Consider the following 23,486-nt stretch of genomic DNA (forward strand, 5'->3'; position numbering starts at 1 on the left):
TTGATTACATATATATATATATATATATATATATATATATATATATATATATATATATAGTCAAGTCATCTTCAAATACAGATAGTTTTACTTCTTATTTCAACTTGGATGCCTTTTCTTTTGTTTAATTGTCTTGGCTAGAACTACCAGTACAGTGGTGAATAGCAGTGGTGAAAGTGGGCAACTTTTCTTGTTCCTGATCTTAGGAAGTTTCGCTCTTTCACTACTGAGTAAAATGTTAGCTGTAGGCTTTTTGTTTTCTGAGAGAGAGAGAGAGAGAGAGAGAGAGAGAGAGAGAGAGAGAGAGAGAGAGAGAGAATCTTAAGCAGGTTCCATGCCCAGTACGGAGCCCAAGGCAGGGTTGAGCTCACCACCATGAGATCATGACCTGAGCTGAAATCAAGAGTCAGACATTCAACCGAATGAGCCACCCAATCACCCCTAGCTGTGAGTCTTCTTAAATGTCCATAAATATTGAGGAGTATCCTCTAAATTCCTAGTTTTTTGAGTGTTTTTATTATGAAACTGTGTTGGAATCTGTCAAATACCTTTTCTGCACCAACTGAGATAATCATGTGGGTTTTTTTCCTTCATATATATTAATTGACTTTATGTTAAAATTTGCTTGTAGGATACCTGGGTGGCTCAGTCAGTTAAGCAACTAACATTGGCTCAGGTCATGACCTCACGGTTGGTGGGTTCGAGCCCCACATTGGGCTCTCTACTGACAGTGCAGAGCCCACTTCAGATCCTCTGTCTCCCTCCCTCTGCCCCTCCCCTGCTTGTGCACATCCTTTCTCTTCTCTCTCAAAAATAAACATGAAAAAAACTTGCTTGTATGTCTGGGATAAATCCCACTTGGTCATGGTATATAATCCTTCTAATCTGCTGTTAGATTCAGTTTGCTAATACTTCCCTGAAAATTTTTGTGTCTGTATTCAGAAGGAATATTGCTTTGTAATTTTTTTCTTTCTTTTTTATTGTGATATCTTTGTCTCGCTTTGGTATCAGGGTAATGCTGGACTCAAAGAATGAGTGAGAAGTACTCTCTCCTATTTTTTGGAAGACTTTGAGAAGGATTAGTGTTCATTCTTTTTCAGTGTGTGGCAGAATTAACCAGTGTAGTCATCTGGTCTTGGGAGTTTTCTTTCTCAGGAGGTTTTTGACTACTGATTCAATCTATTTTTTATAAGTCTGCTCTAGTTTTCTTTCTTTTTGAGCCAGTTTTGGCAATTTGTGTATTTCTAGGAATGTGTCCATTTTATTTAGGCTATCTAATTTGTTGCCATGCAATTGTTCAGTTTTACCTTATAATCCTTTTTATTTCTGGAAGGTCAGTAGTGGTAGCCTGCTTTTATTTCAGATTTTAGTTATTTGTGTTTTCTCTCATTTTTCTTTTTCAATCTAGCTAAAGATATGTCAATTTTGTTGATCTTTTCAAAGAACTTTTGGTTTATTTGATTTTATCTACTGTTTTTCTATTCCTTACCTTGTCTTCAACTTTAACATTTATGATTTCCTTCCTTCTAATTGCTTTGTATTTAGGTTACACTTTGTCCTTAAAGTGTAAAGTGAGGTTAATGACTTGAGGTATTTCTTATTATTGTTTTAATTTTAATTTTATTTTTTAAGTAATCTCTACACCTAAAATGGAGCTCAAACTCACAACCCCAAGATCAAGAGTCACATGCTCTACTGACTGAGTCAGCCAGGAATTCCTGGCTGATTTCTTTTTTATTATACAGCTATACATTTCCTTCTCAGTACTGCTTTTTGTGCATCCCATACATTTTGGTATGCTGTGATTTTCTTTTCAAAGTATTTTCTAATTTCTTTGCAATGTTTTCTTTATCCCATTGGTTGCTTAAGAATATTTAATTTCCAAATATATGTGAAATTTCCACATTTCCTTATGTAGCTGATTTCAGATTTCATTCTATTTTTGTAGAAGATGCTTTGTATGATTTCAATCTTTTACAATGTATTGAGACTTGCTTTGTGGACTAACATGCAGTTTAACTGTGGAGAGCATCCCATGTGTACTTGAAAAGAATGTGTTTTCAGCTACTATTTGGTGGAGTATTCTACATAGGTCTGTCAGGTGTAGTTGGTTTATAGTGTTGTTCAAGTGTTCTGTTTCATTATTTTTTTTTTCTGGTTGTTCTATTGCTGAGCCATCTACTTCTCCCTTTAGTTCTGTCAATGTTTACATGATATATTTTGGGACCCTTTTGTCAGGTGTATATACATTTATAATTGTTTTATCATCTTGTTGGACTGACACTTTTATTGTTATGTAATGTCCTCCTTTGTCTCATAACAATTTTTATCTTAAAGTCTACTTTGTCTGATATTAGCAAAGGTACTCCAGCTCTCTTTGATTACTACTATTTGCATATATAGTTTCCCATTCTTTTACTTTCAAACTACTTTTGCCTTTGGATCTAAAGTGAGTCATCTGTAGATAGTTATTTTTCTTTTATCCATTCTGACAACTGTTGTCTTTCAATTGGAGAGTTTATTTATATTTATACTTAGCATAATTATTAAGAGTTCTGCCATTTTGCTATTTGTTTTCTATATGTCATGTATTTTTTTGCTCCTCAATACCTCCATTACTGCCTTCTTTTGTATTAGAAAGACATTTCCTCAATGGTTGCCCTGGAAATTACAATTAACCTATTTTCTGACAACCTAATTGAAATCAATACCAACTTAAGTTTCAATCATATACACAATGCTCTTATCTAGCTCTATTCCCATCCTTTTATGTTATTATTAAAAATTATTAAAAATTCTTTATACATATTGTCTATCAACTGATTAGTAAATGTTGCTTTATGTAATTACCTTTTAAATCCTATAGGGATAAAAACAGAGGTTTCAAAGTGAAAATTAATACATTAATACTGATGTTTATATCAAACTATGTAGTTATCTTTCGGCTATTCTTTATTTCTTTGTGTGGATTCAAGTTACTGTCAAGTGTCCTTTCATTTTACTTTATTTTACTGTTTAATTTAAATCCAAGTTAGTTAACCTTTAAGTGTTCTTTTATTTTAGCCTGAAGGCCTCACTTGAGCAATTCCTATAAGGCAGACCTACTAGTAAAAATACTCTGTTTTTGTTTACCTGGGAATGTCAATTTCTCTTTCACTTTAAGAGGATAATTTTGCCAGATACAGAATTCTTACTTGGTAGTTTTGTTGTTGTTTTTTTTTTCTATCAGCATATTAGACTATGTCATCCCACTACCTTCTGGCCTCCCTGGTTTCTGATGATAAATTGCCTCTCAATCTTATTAAGAATCCCTTGTATGGGGCACCTGGGTGGCTCAGTCAGTTATGTATCCAACTTCAGCTCAGGTCATGATCTCAGGGTTTATGGGTTTGAGCCCCACGTCGGGCTCTGTGCTGACGGCTCGGAACCTAGAGCCTGCTTCAGATTCTGTGTCTCCCTCTCTCCCTCTGCCCCTCCCTTGCTCATGCTCTGTCTCTCTCTCTCTCTCTCTCTCTCTCTCTCAAAAAATAAACATTAACATTTTTTTTAAAAAAGAATCCCTTGTATGTAAGAGTCACTTCTCTCTTGCTTTCCAGATTCTCTCTTTGCCTTTGGCTTCCAACACTTTGATTATAATATGTCTCAATGCCAATCTCCTTGAGTTTTTCCTGTTTGGAATCCTTTGAGACTCTTAAGTGTGTAGATTCATGCTTTTTATTAAATTTGGGAAGTTTTTGACCATTATTCCTTCATGTATATTTTCTGCTCCTTTCTCTCATCTTGTTCTGAGACTCCTATTTGAGTATATTTATAATGTTTTAAGGTGTCCCGTGGGTCTCTTAGGCTCTGTTCAATTTTCTTCATTCTTTTTACTTTCTGCTCCTCAGACAGTAATCTCAATTGATTCTTTCTTTTTGTCTTCTCAAATCTGCTATGGAACCTATTGAATTTTTCATTTCAGTTACTGTACTTCTCATTCCAGAACTCCTATTTGGTTCCTCTTTATAATTTATCTCATCATCAATATTCTGTTTGATATCCTCTGACATTCTCATGGTTTCCTTTAGTTCTTTGTACATGGTTTCCTTTTAGCTTTTTGACGATATTTTAAACAGTTGATTAAAAATCTTTTTGTCTAGTAAATCTAATGTCTGGGTTTCCTTCAGGAATGTTTTTATTAATTCCTTTTTTTCCTGTTTATGGCCCAAAATTTGTTTCTTTGAATGCCTTTTTTGTTTTTAAAACTGGACGTTTTGAATATTATAATGTGGTAACTGTGGAAATCAGATTCTACACCCTCCCCAGGGTTTATTGTTGCTGCTTATTTTATCTTATTTTGTGTGTTTAATAACTTTCTTGAAGTAATTTTACACGATCTTTGTTATGTGTAGCCACTGAGACTTCTGTCCTGTTAGCTTAGTGGACATCAAGTGACTCAACAGAGATTTCCTTAAATGTGAGACTGTGATGTTTTTCCTTAAGCATTTGCCTGGTTCCTATAAAGCTTTGATTAGTTTCTACAGTTCCAATAAAGTTGATTCTGACAGCTTTTGCCAGATTATTTGCTGCTTTCGTGGAGAACATTTGAAGTTTCCTACTCTGCCATTTTTGTTGATATCATTCTCTCTATTCACTTTAGTCAATATCTTTTTCTTCTCTTATTCAGACTGGATAGTTTCTACTGATCTATCATCAATGTTTACTCTTTCCTCTATCATCTCCATTGTGCTATCAAGTGCATCCAGTGAGTCTTATATTTCAGCGACTGCTTGCTTCTTTAGGTCTTGCATTTGTTTGCTGAGACTTTCTACTTAAACATTTGTTGCAGAAGTTGTGATTTTCAAAAACATTTTTATACTAGTTGCTTTAAAGTGTTTACCAGATCAATCCTACATCACTGTCATCTCAGTGTTGACATCTGTTGATTATCATTTTCTATCCAAGTTGAGGCTTTTGTGGTTCTTCACATGCCAAATAATTCTGAATTGCATCCTGCGTATTTTGAATATTTTTTAAATGATACACTGGGTCTTGTTTATAGTCTACAGAGAATGTTGTTTTTGTTTTAGCAGGGCACCTGCCTAGTTAAGTTCGGGTTGAAATTTCCACAGTGGGCTGTGGTTCCAATGTCAGTTCAATTTTCAGAGCCTTTCTAGTGCTCTTCAGGTCTTTCCTGCATGTTTGCCACCCAGTGGTTAGCATGGGACCAATGTGGTGGTCTACCAGTTAATCCAGTTTTCATTTATGCTAATTAAGATCAGGTCCATGCACACATGGCTCACGAGTGGGCCCAGAAATTTATAAACAACTTTATGAAGTTGGCTTTAACATACTCCTACCTTTGTGTAATTTCCTGGAAGCTACCCTTTTGGTCTTCCTGCCAGAAATTTGGGACTCTAGTTACTCCCCTTTTGTGCTCTTCCACAATTGGCACTCAGTATACACAAAATACCTAGTAAGTAGGCTTCCATTCTTAAGCCAAAATCATCATCATCATCATCATCATCATCATCATCATCATCATTAGCAGCAATAGCAGCAGCAGCAGCAGTAGCAGCAGCAAGAATTCTCCTAATAGAAGAAACTGCCTGGGATTGTGGTAATTGTTAAAATTGATATCCCAGAGCAAGATACCTAAAAGTGATCCACCAGAAAAATGGCTGGCTCTGAACCCACTCACCCTAAAATGAAGCTTCCTATTGACAAGCTAAGGCCACAAATAATGAGCTATCACTCATGTTATGTTGCCTTGTTATTAAAAGAGGATGAAAAGCAAGATTTAAAAATATAAATCATAAAATGTTTATAGAATATATCAAATATAATAAAAAATAAACAGAAACTGAAAAAACAAAAAAAAAAACAGAAGAAAATTTAACACTTCAATATATCAATAAAGCAAGAATAGGATACTGTGAAATAGGGATAACCACTAAATAAAGAAAAATCTCTCAGAAGTTAAAAATATTAAATTGCTAAAATGCAAGGGTTGGAAGATAAAATCGCAAATATACCTGAGAAATCAGAACAACAAAAAAAGAGAAAATAGGAATTAAAAGAGTTCTTTTGACAATCTAGGAGCTTTAGTATCTGACTAATAGGGGAAGGAATTATCAAAGAATAAAGAAAGGAAGTCATAGGAGAGGAAGCTGTTAAGGTATCTCCTTATGTTGGGGCTTCAAGTCCATGAGAGAGGAGGAATACATTGCATAAATGAAGGTGAACATTAATCACGAATAGAAGGATTCATGCCCTGATTCCCAAAACCAGTATGAGACCAGGAAGTCTCCTTTACCTATAGCATAAGTGCATTTACTTCTCTTTCCCAATACTTCAAATGCCATCTAGAGTCAAAATGGAGAGAAAGAGAAGTAACTGAAAGAATGAGAAATTATCCCCCAAAGACTGATTTACACTTGAAGAAATTTTAAATTATGGGATGGCACTGAATTGTAAATAATATTTTCTCCTCCCAGGAACTGGGTATACATGGTTATATCTGGGGATACAAAAGAAAACAATAGGAGAGAACTTCCCCTACTTGCAGGACAAGTACTGCCTGACTGACAGTGTCCAACAGTTTGAATCATAGAATATCCACACTCTGGATATATCACAGAAAATTCCACAACATCAAGAATACAGAAGCTCCTAAAAGCTGTCAGAGAAAAAAAAAAGTCCCCTGTAAAAGAACAAGCATTACACTGGCAAAAGACTCAAATGCATACCTTTCTTAGAAAGAGTAGCCAAGAAAGATGACATGAAATCCAGACAACAATGGATCTCACCAAGGAGAATAATGAACAAAAGTCCCAGGATAAGCCTTGGCTAAGGTAGGAAGATGGAGGGCTTCAGGGAATAATCCTAGCAAAAGCAGGGATTCCAAAGATTTTTATATTAGTCCTAACAAATTGGAACTCAGTGAGGTGTTAAAGGCAGAAAAATTAGGAGGGAAGCCATTCAAAAATCTATGAAAAAGCAAAAAACTATACAAGAAAGGAAATGGAATCATACTACTTTGCATCGCTTGGTTGTACATGGAAGAATATTTACCTAATCATAATAATATAGACACTTTATTTTATACTCTTAGAGTCAACAGTAGAGAAAGCACAGAAAATGCAATTATGGTTACAACACAGAACATAGATGTTTGCAACTGTGAAAATACAAAGGTTTATGGTAAAACTACAAGTAACAATAGGGAGCCAAAAGATATTGTCTATTGTTGACAGAGTAAATAAAGGGACAAACTTCATGATTAGAATAGTAACCAACAGAAGAACAAAAAGTAGTAATATGACTACATTGGGGAAAATGGAAATGGGGCTAAATCCTCACTTGTGACTGCAAGATAACTTAATAAGAACAGATAATATCTAATAGTAATAAATCAAGAAAGAGTATGAAAAGCATATTATTTAGATATATCAAAACAAACATCAAGACTAAAAACAAAATTAGGAGAAAGTGGCTCCTTCTCAGGAGGGAGACTATTATAATAAGTTCTTCTGTACCATTTGATATTTTTATGCATATGCATCTATTACTTTGATAAAAAAATTGTAATTAAATTTTCTTGACTAAGTAACACTTCTGTATGCTAAGTGAAGGGTCCAATGAAGTCTCCTTCATTCCCACTTCCTCTTTGCTGAGGTGACTGACATGTTTCCTTCCAGATATCTGATATATTTACAAGCAAGTGCGCTGGTGTATATATACTCCTCTCCCATACCCTTACACAAATAGTGGCAGGCTCTCCATGCTATTCTTGTACCTTATCTTTTTTATTTAATAATGTATATTGCAGATATTTCTGTATTACTCCTGACCTTCCTCATATTTGTTAATGGCTTATTATTCCATTATTTAGATGCATCATAATTTATTTCCTTGGTTCCATACTTACATCTACTTTGTCCAATTCTTTGCTCTTTCAAACAATGCTATAACAACACGTTGACAAATATAAGAAAAAAAATGTAAGACTGTCTACTTCTGTCTCCCAATTAGATGATGAACTTGGCTTCCATCTCTGCATCCTCAGTGTGTACCACAGTGCTTGGCATATAGTACATATTGTATTAAGATTTGCTAATTCAGGCTGAATTGAATTAAAATGAGGAACTAACCTATGCAAGCATTTAAATAAAATACTGTAATTCTGAAAGCAAGTTTATGGCTTTCAGCAAAGACAAGAAATCTATAATAGTTTGCATACTCAGTCTTTGTTTTACAATTTACAAGAGGAAGGAAAAGTAGTAACTCATTTTCGAATAACTTCAGGAAAGGAAAAGTGGGACAGGGCTCTCATGATGTAATTGCAATGAAGAGACTTTTTATATGATCCTAGCATTCTAGATCCCTAAAACCCAAGATGCTAAAGAGATTCTAACACCTCACAGAGATGTTAATGGGTATAAGTAGATTTATAGAATTATTAGTGTCTTATTAGTGAGAGAAATAAAATTAAACTAAACAATCAATTCCCCGGAATGAAAATTAACCCACCAATACATACATACATGTTTGTGATACTTACTCTGAGCTCTTTTGGGCCTGTATGGATTGAAAGCAAGTGTAGAGTACCCGGCCAGTCTAAAAACAAAAGAAAAAGGAAGAGAAAGAAACAGAAAGATCACACAGAAAAAGGATTAATATTGAAACAGGTATAGCAATTTAGTAGATTCAAACCTAAAACTCCTATCCTTACATGAGCGGTATCCACAGACCCTCAGAAGAGGAGCGTTAAACGGCTTTCCGAAGATGGAATATGCCATCGATCAATTTCTATACAGGATCGTGTACTCAGTCAACATGAACATGAACATGCATTCATGTGACAGCAGAGAACTACTTATAAACATGAGAACCAAGAAACGGAAAACTAGAGCACTCAAACTGCTTTGTTGGAAGCTGACAAACTTATTCAACTATTTATAATGACAACAAATAAATTTATGATGACAAAGCCAAAGTCATTTCATATGAAGTATAAAGTTCAAGTTACTTTAATGTTTCTGGAAAAGGGTGATTTTATGAAGAATATTCATTATTAATACAGATTCTGACAATGTAATTAATATACTAAAGGACACAACACATTTGATAGTCTTGGCAAAATTCATTCCTACAATATTAAATAGTAATTTTCTTTTTGTTTGAACTGACACATGGTCAAGCCTACGAATCTAAAATTCAAAAAGAAACACTCTAGACAGACTAGCAAGACTAGCCACTGACTGAGCTTCTCCGAGCTTGGCTCATCCATACACATAATAATAGTCCTCATAGACCTATTGTCAAGGTTAGAGCATGTTTATGTAAAACACCTAACAAGCAGGCACCATACAATAGGTGATAAATGGCAGCATTTGTTACTATTATTAGCCATGGACATGTTTGCAGAATCTGGCCACTTTTCATTACCTCCACTCCTACCCCCATGGGCAAACCTCCATCACCTCTTGCCTAGACTACTACAGCATCTTCCTACCTGGTCTCACAGACGACATGGATTCCACACTCCCTCCCTCCCCCTGCACCGCCCACACCCACCGTCCAGTCAACTATCAACACAGTAGCCAGAGAGATCCCATTACAACATAAAGTCACCCCCTAGTGGCTTCCCAACTCAGAGTGAAATCAAAGGCCTCTTAAGATCTGGCCCCATTATCTTTCAGACTTCACTGCAGAATGACCGAATGAGTCACTATCCAAACCAGGACACTTCCAAGAAGGAAAGGTGTGAACTAAATAGGAGACTGGGATCGTGGGGTCAAACTGGGACTGACAGAGGCAAACTGGAACATATGGTCATGGTCTTCCTCACTCTGCTGCAGCCACACTGACTTCCTTGATGTCCCCTGAACATGCCGCACTCACCTCAGGGTCTTTGCACTGGCTATTTCCTCTGCCTGGAACGCTCTTCCCCCAAGAAATCCACAAGACTTGCTCCCTCACTTTCTTCAGGTCCTGACTCAATGACCCTTCTCATTGAAACCTTCCCTGGCCACCCTATTAAAATTGCAAAAAGATTTTTCTCTATTCTGTGTGTGTGTTTTTACACACACACTTGCACACACACACACACACACACACACACACACACACACACACAAATATACCTTTGTGTTTTTATCTTCTATGAAGCAGGAAAAAATAAGTCCTACAAAGCCTTGATCCATCATCTGGTACATAGCTTGTGTACGAACATCTGCGAATAAAGATAAAAATCTGCTGTCAATAAGCTGTATCTCACAAATATGAAGATTTAAAGATAATGGTAGCACACAGTCCTCTCAAGATTCAGAACACTTTACTAGGTGAATGAAGAGTACTCTAGGAAGTTTGCAATTAAATAAGAGAAATTAGATTAATGACTCTTCAATTAGCCCCCCAAAAGTTGATAATCTCTTCCAGGGGACTCAGAGAGAAAGAAAAGCCCCGGAAAAAGGCAAAGTCTCCTGGAATAATCCTTTTGATGGACATCTTCTAGGGAAGTGAATGTATTAAACTTGACAATAAAGAATGGAAGTGTAGAACTATTATGGAGGAAATTCTTACAGGCATAATTCTTATGAAGGATACAAAACATTAGGTATTGGGGCACCTGGGTGGCTCAGTCGGTTAATTGTCCAACTTCGCCTCAGGTCATAATCTCATGGTTTGTAAGATTGAGCCCCACGTTGGGCTGTGAGCTGATAGCTCAGAGCCTGCTTAGGACTCTCTCTCTGCCCCTTTCCTGCTCTCTCTCTCTCAAAATAAATAAACATTTTTAAAACTTTGCTGGTACAAATGTTCTATATTTCTTCTTTATTGTTGTTACTCTTTGTTTTCCCTTTAGCACTTTAACTGTTTTTTCCCCACAAAATCATAAGGCCCAAACCAGCAGAAACTGTCACTATATTGTTCCATTCAGGTATCCTATAAATTTGTTGAATAATCATTTATGTAATAACCATTCTAACCTACTGGAACTTTAATTATACTAACTACCTTATCATAAAACACATTAAAATTCTTCATACACACACACACACACACAACCATTGTCACCTCCCTCTCTCTACCTCTTAACAAAAAAACATTTTCATTTCACTCCTTCTCACTTGTCATTCTTGAATGTAGCTTGAAATATTTTTCCCACTGAACATACTTACTATACATACTTTAAATCATCACTCATTTTTTTCCAGGACTTGCTAACACAGGACACCTGCTTGACTTAATTCTTGAACAACCATTTGGAGATGACCTATACATCTTTGTATCTACACAATTCCTTAGGCTCTGGAATTACACAACAATCTAGTCATCATGAACACCAGTTTAGTTGGGAGATGATTTTTTTCTTTAGTTTTACCTATAGTTTTGTGACCTCAATGTTCTTGTAAATCCTTCCAATGCTGTCTGCCATTCAACTTTAAATATTTACTCATGCTCTCTCCATGTTGAGTTCTATGGATAAATGCTTTGGTATCTTTGTTATCGTGCTGAGCATGGGACAGAATGACTTATACATGATTTCATATACTACTCTGATAACATGTTCCCCTTTTCTGCAGTGACAAAACTGTGGCACAGGGAAGATCTCTTAAGTAGTCTCTCAACTGGTGACTGAAAGGAGAGTCTAACAGACTTGCCCCCTAACAGAATCCAAAGCTGCTGTTCCCAACTCTCCTGGTGTGATAACTCTCTGACCTTCCCATCTGCAGTTTAATTTTTTTTTTTCAACGTTTTTTATTTATTTTTTGGGACAGAGAGAGACAGAGCATGAACAGGGGAGGGGCAGAGAGAGAGGGAGACACAGAATCGGAAGCAGGCTCCAGGCTCCAAGCCATCAGCCCAGAGCCTGACGCGGGGCTCGAACTCACAGACCGCGAGATCGTGACCTGGCTGAAGTCGGACGCTTAACCGACTGCGCCACCCAGGCGCCCCTTATTTTTTTTTTTTTAATTTTTTTTTTCCCATCTGCAGTTTAGAAAGAAAATTAACACTCTTAAAAGCATCTTTGAGCATAGACTTTATTCCGTTTTGTTATTTATTCCTTTTTCTTACCCAGTTAGATATTATTATTTTCAAGATAAGATCTCAATGCTCTAGTCTCCAAATTTACTTTGTGTTAAAGTCTTTTCATTTGGTTCCTTAATCATTTTCACTATTTAGCTGATTTTTTTGTTCAGTTACATTCTGCAATACCCTTGTTTTCCTAACTGCCTTTTGTAAAGATGTCACATGCCCTACTGCTCTTACTGCTACATTGCAAATGCCTCCCTAGGTTCTTGTTTAACAGCTTGGATCTGTTGCCCCTGAGGAGAAAACTCAATCATTCTCTGAATTCTGAACACCTTTTGGGTGTTCCAGTTCAGAGACTGATAGTTTTTTCCCTAAGCTCTTAGAGTTTCTTTTTTTTACCAGAAAATTTTCCATTCTAACTTATTACCATAGTGACAATATTGTTCAGGAATATATACTCTCTAACCTTTCCTTCATTAATGGTTGGTACTTCTTCCTTTCTGGCTGATGGTACTACCATGGGAGAAATTAGAAGCAAATCTGATTTTAGTGTTAATGGGTGGCAGGAAAATAGCAATTATTTTTGAGTAGAAGTTAGATAAAATCAAACACTGAATTTATTCAGTGATATTACGGTTTTACAGGACTACATTTATAGCCATGAAAACAACCTTTGGGGCACCTGGGTTACTTGGTTCACTGTCCAGCTCTTGATTTTGGCTCAGGTCATGATCTCATGGTTTGTGGGCTCGAGCCCCATGTCAGGCTCTGATCTGACAGCATGGAGCCTGCTTGGGATTCATATTCTCTCTCTCTCTCTCTCTCTCTCTCTCTCTGTCTCTCCTTCCCCCCACCTCAAAATAAATAAATAAAACCTTAAAAAAAAGAGTCAGGTAGACACCAAAAATCACCATGACTCAGGAAAAGCAGGAAAAAAAAGAGATAAGAATTCTGTTACATTACACTGATTAGAGGGATGAGGAGGCAGGTTGAGAGCCCCAACAGCTAGGATGGAATATGTGTTAAACCTCAATTTTGTAACTTTCACACCTGACACCTTTGAGTATTCCAAATGGGAGGGTACTGGACAGTGGTATTCAGCAATCAGCAATTTTCAGTTACAATTTAAAATTTTTTGAGGTATCAGCCAATTGTCAGGTTTTAGTTAGTTGTGGTTTCATGAATACAGTCAAAATGGAGTACTGAAATTTTAGCTCTGCCAAAAACAATACGACAGGGTGCCTGGGTGGCTCAGTCAGTTGAGCATCTGACTCTTGATTTGGGCTCACGTCATGATCCCAGGGTCATGGACAAGGGCAGCTGTTTAAGGATAAAGTATGGTTTAAAATAACTGTAGTTCATGTAATGGAGAAGGAAAGGTGATACTGATTGCTAAAGACAATAAACACTGCAAGCCCATAATACTTACCAACATGTGAAGGCCAAACAGTTATATGGGGATGGGAATGATACCAGCCCACAACTCTCATGGGGCGACCTGTTAGTTCAGCCAACCTGTGTGTCTGTCAAGGTATTTTCAACTTGTGGGAACAAAATCTGTGATGCTTATGGGCTCAGAAAGCATTCTGAGGTTTAAAATAAACCTAGTCCAATTTAATATCAATAAAAGAATGAAATAAGGTCAATGCCCAGAATTTCTCAGACCTCCCGTTTAAAGCCAAAAGTATTTTTTTTTTAAAATAGAATCAGGGGGCACCTGGCTGGCTCCATTGGTTGACTGTCCGACTCTTGATTTTGGCTCAGGTCATCACCTCATGGTTTGGGAGTTTGAGCCCTGCGTTGGGCTCTACATTGACAGCGGGGAGCCTACTTGGGATTCTCTCTACCCCTCTCTCTTGGCCCCTCCTGTGCTCTCACTCAAAATAAATAAATAAACTTAAAAAAAAATAGAATTGGGGCACCTAGGTAGTTCAGTCAGGTAAGCGTCCAACTCTTGATTTTGGCTCAGATCATGGTCTCACAGTTTGTGAGTTCAAGCCCTGCATTGGGCTCTGGACTGACAGCGTGGATGGAGCCTGCTTGGGATTCTCTCTCTCCCTGTCTTTGCCCCTCCCCTGCACCCTCACTCTCCCTCTCTCAAAAATAAATAAATAAACTTTAAAAATAGAATCAATTTGGGGCACCTGGCTGGCTCAGTCCCTAGAGCACACAACTCTTGATCCCAGGGTTGTGAGTTCAAGCCCCAAGTCAAGTGTACAGATTACTTTAAAAATAAGTACATAAAGGGCACCTGGGTGGCTCACTCAGTTGAGCATCTGACTTCGGCTCAGGTCATGATCTCATAGCTTGTGAGTTCGAGCCCCGCATCGCGCTCTGTGCTGACAGCTCAGAGCCTGGAGCCTGCTTCAGATTCTGTGTCTCCCTCTCTCTCTGCCATTCCCGTCTCAAGCTCTGTCTCTCACTCTCTCTCAAAAAAATAAACATTTTAAAAAATTGTTAAAAAAAAATAAGTACATAAAGGGGCGCCTGGGTGGCTCAGTCGGTTGAGCATCCGACTTCAGCTCAGGTCATGATCTTGCAGTCTGAGTTCAAGCCCTGCATTGGGCTCTGTGCTGACAGCTCAGAACCTGGAACCTGCTTCGGATTCTGTGTCCCCCTCTGTCTCTGCCCCTCCCCTGCTTGTGCTCTGTCTCTCTGTCTCCCAAAAAATGAATAAACATTAAAAATTTTTTAATAAATAAATAAAGTAAATAAATAAGGAGCACCTGGGTGGCTCAGTTGGTTAAGTTCCAACTCTTGATTTTGGCTCAGGTCATGACCTTGCTAACAGCGTGGAACCTGCTTGAGAAACTCTTTCTCCCTCCCTGTGCCTTTCCCAAATTTGCGTGCATGCACTATCTCTCCCAAAAATAAATAAACTTTAAAAATATAAATAAATAAAAAGTAAAACTAGACTCCATTTGGCTTCCATTACTGTAAATAGTTACATCCTCTTAATCCAATTTACTAATGTTTGATCACTCAAATACTTATCACTGCGCTATCTGAAAAGTAGCTTGTCTAAATCTTTGGAACTCATATTATCAAGGTGAGTAAATCTTCAATCCTCTCTCTAGCTCCATCATACTCACATTTTTGAAAAAGAAATACAAGATTTTAAAAACTCATTTCTCTCTGGCAGCCTGCCAGTATCAACAATAGCAATTAGGGTGGTTTCAGAGACCAAATGAACAAAGACCCCTACTTTGGTCTCCTCATGTGTCAAGAAATATACTGCAAGAGAATATTTTCTTCCTTTGTCCAAGAGACAAAAATTTCCCATAACTCTATCTGATGCTCTAATTTGATACAAGAAATCAACTTAGAAATAAGACACTGTCCCTTTCTGCTGCTGCTTTGCTATCTTACAAAATGCTGATTTGTTTTCCTGCAAATCACTATGTTAAAACAAAATAATCCTTTCTATACAACAAAATCTGAGAAAGAATACTTTTTAAATATATTTTTTTTTTATTTTTAGATGCAAAAAGAGGTTACTTAACTTCTCTAAACCCATTTTTTTCAACTGCACATTGAGGGAATTCCGCCTCCAACAGCAGTGAAGAGCACACAAGATGTTTAGTAAATTCTTAACAGAGAGTCATTGTAATGTCAATTACATTGTAATGTCAATGCATGCAGTAACATGCAACAGTGTATCCAGTCACCCCCCATCTTGGGAGTATATCTCAAACTTATAATATATAAGCACAATTATAAACACTTTTATACACTTGTGTTCTGGGAGATGGAGAACAAGAGTTGGAGCCAGAGCTTGACGGGGTGAGCATGACTTATACACAGGGAGCATGAGACAAATCTATATGGTGATGAAACAAGTCGGCATTTTGACTACTGTGGTGGTCACATATATTTACACACGTGACAAAATGGCATAGAATGACACCCATCGTATCAATGTCAGTTTTCTGGTTTCCATGTTGTATTGTCAATGATTTAAGATGTAGCATTTGGAGGAAACTGGGTGAAGGGTACAAAGACCTTTCTATACTATTCTTGCAACTTACCACGAATCTATAATTATTTCAAAATAGAGTTTAAAAAAAGATTGCAAAACGTATGTAAGAGATTGATACATCTGATTATATAAAAAGGCAAAAACAATTTGATTGGAGAAATATACATACATCATGAATAAGCTGAGAAAAATCAGTATCCTTATCACAAAGAGCTAATTTCCTTAACACAAGTACTGTGCCCTGGCAGCACAAAAACAAAAAGCTCTGATAACCCACAGTGTTTGTGAAGGTTCAGGGAAACAGGCACTCTCGCACACTGCTGGAGGGGAAACCCTCCAGGACTCCATCATACATGTACATGTGCATGTCTGTGAAATGCAGTGTGTGCAAGGTTACAGTGCTGTCCAGCAGGTTACAGAGAGCCTAAACATGTGTGTGAGGCCAGAAAAGTCACCCGGGGCTACAATTTGCACACAACGGAATGAGGTATCTCTATATAGTGATGTAAACGATTGTCTAGATACGCTGTTAGGCAATGTCATGAGCTATCATATATATATAATATACATATATCATTATGTTACCATTTATAGATAGTATATAATATATATATAATATATAACATTTATTATATATAATTATATATATATGTGTGTGTTAAATAGTTTTTTTAAAAAAAGAAAATATTCATGTATGTTTCTGTATGCTCAGAATTTGCCTGTAAGGATACATGAAAACCTGATAACCCTGGTTATGTCCAGGGACAGACCATGAGGGTACTGGGACATAGACATTGGAGAGAAATATTTACTTTTCACACGTTTTTGTACCTTTGAAAGTTTATACTATGCATATGAACCACCTAGTTTTAAAAGTTACTTTTTAATTGACAACATAAATTTAATCAAAAAAAAAAAAACAAAAAACCAATGAATTACTAAAAGCCATTGATGCAAATTTAAGTTGCTATAGCTGACATATGAAGTCCTGACCATAGGAAGAAAATTTCCCATTTGATTACTTTTGGTTATATTTAGCATGGAATATTGCATTCAGTTTTCAGCAATGCATTTTTTTTTGAGAGGCAGCCTCAACTCCAATGAATAGAGACTAAGATAGTCAAGGGCCTGGAAATTAAATCATGGAAAACTTGGGGTGAGGGGAGGTGGGCAGAGCAGACTGGAGAGGAGCAATGGGGGAATGAAAGGAAGGAGGAGGGAACTGCCCCACAGAGATCACTGTCACAATACTTGACCCTGGGATCGTCTGGCATTTAAGAGCAGGAACGTTAGAAATTTCTAATTTTTCCAATAAAAGCCACTCAAAAGGAAAAATGGAAAGAAATTCTGATGAAGCAAACAATTTGCTCTCACAGGTAAATATGCGAACTGGGAGAGAGTCACCAGGAAGAAAACCTGTGAAATCTCCTTAGGCAGGAGACAGAGGAGCCTGGCCTGGAAGTCCCAGCACCTGTAATAGCATGAAAGCGTCTTAATGACCAGTAAGGATATCTCTGCCTCTGTTGAGGCTGCAGACAGCTGCTCTGGAGAAATTTCCACTCGATCCTTCCTCTTATCAGAACGTCGCAAGATGATGACAGAATGAATGTGAACAATTCTGACGGTGTCAACCTGGAGGAAAATCCATAGAAATATTTACTTCTGTCTCTGCAGTAACATGTTTCCCTGCAATTATACAATTGCATTGAATTACATGATTAGGTTAAAAATTCTATTTAGAAAACTGCAAATTTTTATCATAAATAAGAGAATATGTCAAATAAAAGACATCCAACCTTGATATGTGCATTTCAAAACAAAATATAAAGGCTAATATTTGAATGAAGGAAGAGCTTTTTGAATGATCCAGTAATAATCATTTGATTTACAACGATGGGTGAGTTACTCTCACAGAAAAGGATACAGAGTGCAGACAATCCAAGTGTTCAAAATGCTAACAATTTGGTTAAGCAGCAAGTATCATACCAGAAACTAAAATGAAGTAATGTAGTAAATCAATACAAGAGCAGAGGAATGGAGTCACTTAGATTAGAAAAAAGTCTTCATAGGCTGACAAGTGTACAATTTCCCAACTGCTCTGAGTGTAGTGTGTGTGTATGTGCATGCATGCATATATGTGTGCGTGGGTGTGTACAGAACTTCTCTAGATGCCAAATGGATATGAGTGAAATGTTTGGGAGACAAGTTGGCCAACTGGTTTAAACAGAGAACTTGAGGTGGAATGATAGTAAGGCTAAGAAAAGTTAGAGTAAAACTATACAGGGCCTCAAATACCATGATCTGCAAGATGAGCCAGAAGAATATTGTTTCAGAGAGTCTGAATGTGGGATAATGATAAAATACTGGACTAAGTACATAGCAGACATGGAAGAAACAGATTTGAGATTCATTAAGAAGGAAGAATCCACAAGATTTGTTAGCTTAGTGGCCCATGGATGATAGAGGAAAGGAAGTTGTCAAGTTTAGCTCTAAAATTTCAAGGTTGAAACTCAGTGGAACACAGAAAGCAGATCTAAGTTTAGAAAGGATCATGAAGGAAGGAAGGAAGATAAGCCGATGTAGCAGGGGAGGACGTAAATAAAGGCAAGGAACAGTGTGGGCAGAGGGAGCAGAGGAGTGAAAAGCAGAAGAATGAAATGGTTCAAGAGTTTCATGGGAAAAGATGGGTGTGACACTTGCAGATGTTGCAGGGATAAGAGTGAAATCGGAAAGGAGGTTCTTTATTTTAATGTTTATTTATTCTTTGAGAGAGAGAGACAGAGCATGAGCAGGGGAGGGGCAGAGAGAGAGGGAGATGCAGAATCTGAAGCAGGCTCCAGGCTCCGAGCTGTCAGTACAGAGCTTGACATGGGGCTCGAACCCACAAACTGTGAGATGATAACCTGAGCTGAAGTTGGACCCTTAACCAAGTGAGCCACCCAAGAGCCCCAAGAAACACACTTTACATGTCAGTACACAAAAAGACCAAAAATAAAAGGATGGAAAAAGATATGCCATGCCAACATCTACTAAAAAGATAAGGTCACTGAACTCATGAAGCTTAACATCTATTTGGCCAGTACAAATTGACACAGAATTCCAAATGAGGACATGGACTCTTGAAAAATAAAATTACACCATTAAGATTAAGAATGTATTTTAGTAGGAGTTGAGGCACAGGGTGACTTTTTTCTGTCTCTATAGGCTGAGAGGGTTTCAGTGCCTAGAGGAATGAGCAAGTGAAGTTCAGGATGGCAAGACCAGCCCAGGAACAGATGAAAAACAACATAAGCATAAATAAAGGCAACTAAGGTCTGATAGATGTCCCTGAAAGCCACAGGTAGCTGAAGGGCTTGAGGAAGCCTGTTACAGTGACAGTCACATAAGAAATAAGATATTCTAGCTTAGCTAGACTGGCCTCTATACCTTTTCAGTCTCAAAAGTTCCTTTTGCTCCTCTATCTTCATATAGAACAAAGGCCAGCAAAATATGGCTTTCCCAGCCTTCCTTGGGGAAAATCTGGCAAGGAGACTGTGGAGAGGCTAGCAAATATTCAAGAAAAGAAGCAATAAGGACCTCCAGTAAGGTAGAAACAGCTGGGATGAAGCATTGGAAACAACATGAGGGCAATTTACGGTTCTGAATGGCAACAAGGTTTCCAAACAGGGCTGCACATTAGAATCACCTGGGGAGTTTTTCAAACTCCTGCTGCCTAGGTCTCACCCCCAGACCAAGGAAGTTGGCATCAGAATTTTGTAAAGGTTACAGGGTAATTCCAAGGTGCCCCCAGGCTTGGGAACTACTGTGGCATGACAAATGTTGGAGGAGTGGGATTGAAGAAGACGAAGGTTCAGTTTTGAACATGTTAATTTAACATGCCTGTGTTGACCTAAACTTGAAATAAGCAGTAGGGTGCATGTATCACTGGGGGAATTATTAAGTTAATAAATGGAAAGCTAGGACTGGATATTAACAACAGCAATCAGAATGGCACAATATTTCCATGTGTCCGGCACTTGGAAAAATGCTTTCCATTTATTAACTTAATAATTCCCCCAGTGATACATGCACCCTGATGTTTACAGCAGCATTATCAACAATAGCCAAATTATGGAAAGAGCCCAAATGTCCACTGACTGACAAGTGGATAAAGAATATGTGGTGTGTATATGTATACAATGAAATATTAGTCAGTCATCAGAAGGAAAGAAATCTTGCCATTTACAATGATAGAGAGACACAACAAAAACAAACAAAAAACCCTATGAGAGTTTCAAGGAGAAAGATGAAGATAAGCCCCAAGATGTCATCACCTGATATAGTAGCAATGGTGAGGTGGCTGGCGAGACAGAATTGGAAACCAGACCTTGGTGTGTGTGACTGGAGAAGGTAAAGAAATAATCATGATTATAGTCTACCCTTTTAAGAAGTCTGACTATTCAGAGAAGGATATAAGAGTAGTGACTACAGGAATATGTGGGATTAAAAAGTTATTTTTCTGTTGTTTCTGAAAATGAGAGTAATTTAAGCACATTCGTATCCAAAAGGGTAAAAAGCCAGATGACAGGAAAAGGTTGAAGACTCAGAAGAGAGGATATTTGATAAGCAAGGTCTGTGAAGAATCTGTAAGAAAGGAGGCAGAGTGGTCAACATGGAAAAGTTTGGATATAGGGGTAATAAGTAGATGGAGTTGTTGCCTGATGGTTTTTATCATGTCTGTCATGTGCTTGGTAGGAAGGCATAACTGACTTTTATTGTATTTTTCAAAGGCATTGGTTTGCAACATACTGGAAAATGAATGAAATGGCCCTATATCAGAATTAGCTTGAGAAGCATTATACCAGATTGTGAAAGCTAGAGCGTGTCAGAAAAGGTGAGGTGGAATTGTAGACAGGAGAAGAGTCAAGGTAGACTATCAATTATGAACTGTGAATAATTAGCTTGTAAGAGAGGGGCTGCCTGAGTAGGTACTGGGATTTGGGATAAGGAGATGACAACAGTGATGTGAACCAGATCTCAAGGCAGTGTACCAGTGAGATGTCTCAAGGAGGGTGGGAGAGGGGCCAGAAAACAGGCAGACAGATGACAGCAAGGAGGAGAGCTGAGAGTGAGTACTGATCTGAATTTGCTACAAGGAGTAGAAAATTAGGTCCATTCTTAGTGAGTAGACTCTTCAGCTGATTTTACTAGAGAGAACAGTGTACCCAGCCAAAAATGTGGGCCTGCACAAACCAGATTAATCCCTGGCTGAGATCATCCATGTGAGGACAGAAATCCCTTCCCAATGGCAAGTTTCCATCATGCAAAATTCTAGCACACATACCTTTTCAGGAACTGTGCGCAATTCAGTTCCGGTATATGTAAATTTGGAGTCACTCCTTTTGGGAATAAATTAGAAAAAAAAAAGGGGGAACTGAGGTTTGTAATATAAAAAGGTATTAAAGCAAAGTAACAGGTTTAGCAGTTTTTGCAATGAAAACTTGATCAGAGACAAAGGAAGAGTGGCTAAGTGTATAGTGTGTTCACTGGCAAAGCCAAATGCATAGAATCCTGGGTATTGAGGAGGTGGGCTTGCTACTGTTTGAAACTGAAATAAAGGTAACCCAAAGCTTTTGCCAAGTGACGCATTCAAGCTACTGGGCATTTCTGAGATCACTGAAGGGTGCTGTAAGGGGAAGCAGAAAGCCCTTGACCATTTAAAGGAAGGAATGGGTTAATAAGGGGAAATGTCTTTTAATACTGCATATCACATGCCAGAAAGAAAATTACCTGTATTTCATTGTTGTTTCAGGGGGCAGAGAATGTAAAATATATCAATCAAGGAAAAAGAAGGTAGGAGCACCGTATCAGTGAACAATTGTAAGAGTTTTCACAGGTTCAGTTATCGTGTTGGTATTCCCACCCACATTTTTCACATAAGGTCATATGTATATAAACCGACAGCACTCGTACTAGGAAGTAAGGTGGAAACCAACATTCAGGGTTGGAGTGAAATTCAAAGTGTATCAGTAGGGGGGCTCCAGACTCATAATGGTAAGTTAAAATACAAATCGTATACAATATTGCAAAACTTGTAATGTTTCAGTTAAGAATAACATAGGTCAAAAGGTATCAGTAAAGAAATATAATCTTACCTTGTGTCATCATTCAACTAGAGTGGGGAGAAAGCAGAAAACATTATTGATCACTAGTTTGATGTACATGGATGCAGATTATATGAAAATTGGGTCACGTGTTTCTGTAGGGAGGCATGAACAACTGGAGGATTCTTATTTTTGGATTGTAAACAACTAAGCTGTATTTCCTCATCCTCTTTAGTCCCTGTGCAACACTTAAGCCAGCGGAAACCTTTGCGTCTTTGCAACCGTCTTCTCTCTGTGGTTGTCTAAATACAGTTCGAAGGCTTTCCAGAAGCCTTCCAGAAAGAAGACTGGATGCGAGAGAAGGGGTACTGATCGTGGTTGGTTGCTTTGTAATACGGTGCTGTCCTCGTTATGCTCTAATGTCTTTATGGCCTGACTTGCGGTTTTGGTCAATGGGGTGGTAAATCCAGATGTAAAGAAAAGCACAGACTAGAAGGGAAACTACAAGGCCCACCCGGAGGCTTATGCAGGTCGCTGGGGGGTTGCGGGAAGCCAAAGAAGCGTGAAGACACAAAGGAAACGGAGTCCTCACTCCGGGACCATCCGGAGGATCAGTCCAAGGATCTGAGTCCGGGGTGCCTGTGGCCCCCGCAGTCCCGGGCGCTGCCGGCACCCACCCCGGGGCCGCACTGGGACTGCTCAGCAGGGTTCCGGCCAGGCTAACTGCGCTACTCACCTCCCCTATGCACAGCCCCATCACCTCCTCCTTCTCTGTGCTCAGAGCATGGTTGAGACAAACCAGGAAAGCATCCGACTCCAGATGAACCGCCTGCACCGCCTGTACCACCTGCACCGCCATCTTGGTCCGGCCGCGCTCACGTCCGCCTCGGGCCCACTCGGGCCTGGCCAACCGGGTGCTCCGGAGCGCGGGTTCCGCGGGGGCGGGGCTTGAGGAGCGCGGGCGGGGCGGGGCGGGGCGGGGTGGTGGGGGCGGGGCGCGAGGCGGGCGCGCGGAGGCGGGGCTCGGGGCGCGGGGGCCGGGCGGGGCCGGCCCGGCGGCACCTGGGAGACGCCCGCGCCGGTCGGGGCGGGCGTGGCCGTCGGGCGGAGGGCGGTAGCCGGCCGCGGTCGGGGCGTCAGGCCGGGTGGCGGGGTCGGCAGGGAGGCGGCGCTCGAGGGCCGCGGGCGGACGTGGTCTGTGAGCGGCGCCCGGGCGGCCGGGCCGGCGCCTGTCGAGCGCCCGCGCCCATTTTGCCCGCCCGCCGAAGAGAGCCGTACGCGGCCTACACGCTCCGGGGACAGCCCTTTAAGGCGGCCTCGCCGCGCGCGCCGGCCTCCTGAGTCCGGGGGACGCTCGGTTGAAATTGGGTCCTAAGACAGTTCAGGTTTTATTTTATTTCGGTTTG

General features: G+C 39.0%; 1 protein-coding gene across 1 annotated transcript in view; it reads right to left on the reverse strand.

Moving 5' to 3' along the window:
• The window catches only part of BRCC3 (BRCA1/BRCA2-containing complex subunit 3), a 63,123-nt gene extending 40,108 nt beyond the window's left edge, over positions 1 to 23,015 (reverse strand). Inside the window, exons 1-7 of the mRNA XM_019439368.2 lie at positions 22,817 to 23,015; positions 22,132 to 22,148; positions 21,321 to 21,375; positions 17,510 to 17,629; positions 13,448 to 13,535; positions 10,128 to 10,216; positions 8,543 to 8,598 (exon numbers count right to left, since the gene is read on the reverse strand). Coding sequence (XP_019294913.1) covers positions 8,543 to 8,598; positions 10,128 to 10,216; positions 13,448 to 13,535; positions 17,510 to 17,629; positions 21,321 to 21,375; positions 22,132 to 22,148; positions 22,817 to 22,939 — 548 coding nt within the window. The 5' untranslated portion in view covers positions 22,940 to 23,015. The remainder of the gene's footprint in view (positions 1 to 8,542; positions 8,599 to 10,127; positions 10,217 to 13,447; positions 13,536 to 17,509; positions 17,630 to 21,320; positions 21,376 to 22,131; positions 22,149 to 22,816) is intronic.
• Positions 23,016 to 23,486: the final 471 nt, after the last annotated feature.

Source organism: Panthera pardus, unplaced genomic scaffold (assembly GCF_024362965.1).
Source record: "Panthera pardus isolate Hobbes unplaced genomic scaffold, ASM2436296v1 HiC_scaffold_27, whole genome shotgun sequence".
Lineage (NCBI taxonomy): Eukaryota > Metazoa > Chordata > Mammalia > Carnivora > Felidae > Panthera > Panthera pardus.